Raw genomic sequence first — 1,550 nt, forward strand, 5'->3', positions numbered from 1 at the left:
GTTTTGAACGTGTTATATTCAAAGATTTTGTCATGAAAAAGATTTTTCACACAAGCAACTAAAATTTGAACTCCTTTCTACATCAAAATATTTACAATTCCCCGCTTTTCCAATTTTGTATACATAATATCCGGGAACATTAGTATAGTCGTAGTTGCAAGTTATGTGGTTGTAATACCATTTCCTGTAAAGAAACAAAAAATTTATATAATTGTAATAATCATTTAATTTAAAGTACACATCCTGCATAATTAGCAGAACGGAAAAACATAGGAACCCGATTAAAAAAACTGAAGCTACGATATCTCAAGGCGAACGACACCGATTTACTTCCTGTTTATAAAATATTAACTTAATTTAAAACCATCTACAAAAGTTTTCCGTTGACTTTTAAAGTTTTTTTTTAAGGTTTCGGTGTTTAAATTTATAGACCTATCATCAACTTACTCTCCTTTATTTGGAAAGCCTGTACAAAAAGTCATGGCACAACCCACTCTTCCAACTCTGTCATTAGCCAAAACAGTAAAATGTCCAATTTTACTAAAAAAAAAAACAAAACAAATTACTTAAAACTTCAAAACTTATCCATCCATAAGACCAACACAGGAGAATCAATTTTAGCAAATTCCTTAATTATAGACTCTGGTACATCTTTGCATTCCTTAAACCAATTATAAATTGATTTCTGTGCATGTTCCAACGCTTTTCGCGGAATTCCTGTGGTGCTATGGTATGCTAGATTTTGGCCAGATATGGGAATACGTTCGGTATTACGACATTGATCATGTTGCATTTTACATCTTCCAGCGTGCACACTTGCCACATACTCAAGTTCATAATCCCATGCCTATAATGGAGACAAATTTTCAATAATTCCTTTACTTTCAAAGCATCAGCGAAGTCATACTAATTCTCTCATTTGCATTGCAGGAGGCAATTTACCTTGGCTGCCTTCAGCTTTTCCACATGCAACTTCGTTGCGATGATAATTATGCCAATAGAGAATCCAGTTTCTCAATAGATCGGTCATAGGATAATGTTTTTGGTACACAGAATCCGGTGTCTTGATGCACGAAGAAAAATATGCAAGGAAAATAGACATTAAATCTAGATATTAGAAAATTAGATTCCTCACAATCTGCTCCTTGTCGCACACTATGTGCCTTTTGGTATTTCCCATACAAAGCTTTGTTTCCTTACTGCAGTATTCATAGCTATTGGCTAGGGATACGTAATAGAACAGGATCGTGGTAAGACAGGCTACGCCAACATTCATTGTAATCAATAAAAAAATTTGACTTGATTGTGATTGATTTCAAATAAAAAAGACTTGAGAGTCGTTTTCAAAATTTAACAAGTTGTGATTCAGAAGAAAATGAAGGATACAAAATTCTAGTGTATTTATAGATTGTCACTTGCATTCAACCCTCTAAGCAATTCAAACGTAATATTTACTTACTTACTTACTTAAAGTGGCGCTACAGTCTGGGCGGACCTAGCTAGCTGTCTCCAGTTTCGCACGCCAAGTTGGTTGAGGTCCTCTCCCACCT

General features: G+C 34.5%; 1 protein-coding gene across 1 annotated transcript; it reads right to left on the reverse strand.

Annotated features, from left to right (window-relative positions):
- LOC129952169 (antigen 5 like allergen Cul n 1-like) lies at positions 1 to 1,343 on the reverse strand. Its single transcript, XM_056064626.1, has 5 exons — positions 1,136 to 1,343; positions 908 to 1,063; positions 603 to 847; positions 448 to 540; positions 1 to 184 (listed from the first exon to the last, which is right to left on the reverse strand). The coding sequence occupies exons 1-5, from the start codon at positions 1,274 to 1,276 to the stop codon at positions 31 to 33; spliced, it is 789 nt and encodes a 262-aa protein (XP_055920601.1). The 5' UTR covers positions 1,277 to 1,343; the 3' UTR covers positions 1 to 30.
- Between the last annotated feature and the right edge of the window lie 207 nt (positions 1,344 to 1,550).

This window comes from Eupeodes corollae, chromosome 3 (assembly GCF_945859685.1).
Source record: "Eupeodes corollae chromosome 3, idEupCoro1.1, whole genome shotgun sequence".
Lineage (NCBI taxonomy): Eukaryota > Metazoa > Arthropoda > Insecta > Diptera > Syrphidae > Eupeodes > Eupeodes corollae.

Coding starts and splice junctions, on each gene's coding strand:
- LOC129952169 (XM_056064626.1), bottom strand. CDS start 1,276: ATGAATGTTGGCGTAGCCTGTCTTACCACGATCCTGTTCTATTACGTA. Junction 848..907: donor CAATGCAAATGAGAGAATTA/GTATGACTTCGC, acceptor TCTCCATTATAG/GCATGGGATTATGAACTTGA. Junction 541..602: donor GCTAAAATTGATTCTCCTGT/GTTGGTCTTATG, acceptor TTTTTTTTTTAG/TAAAATTGGACATTTTACTG.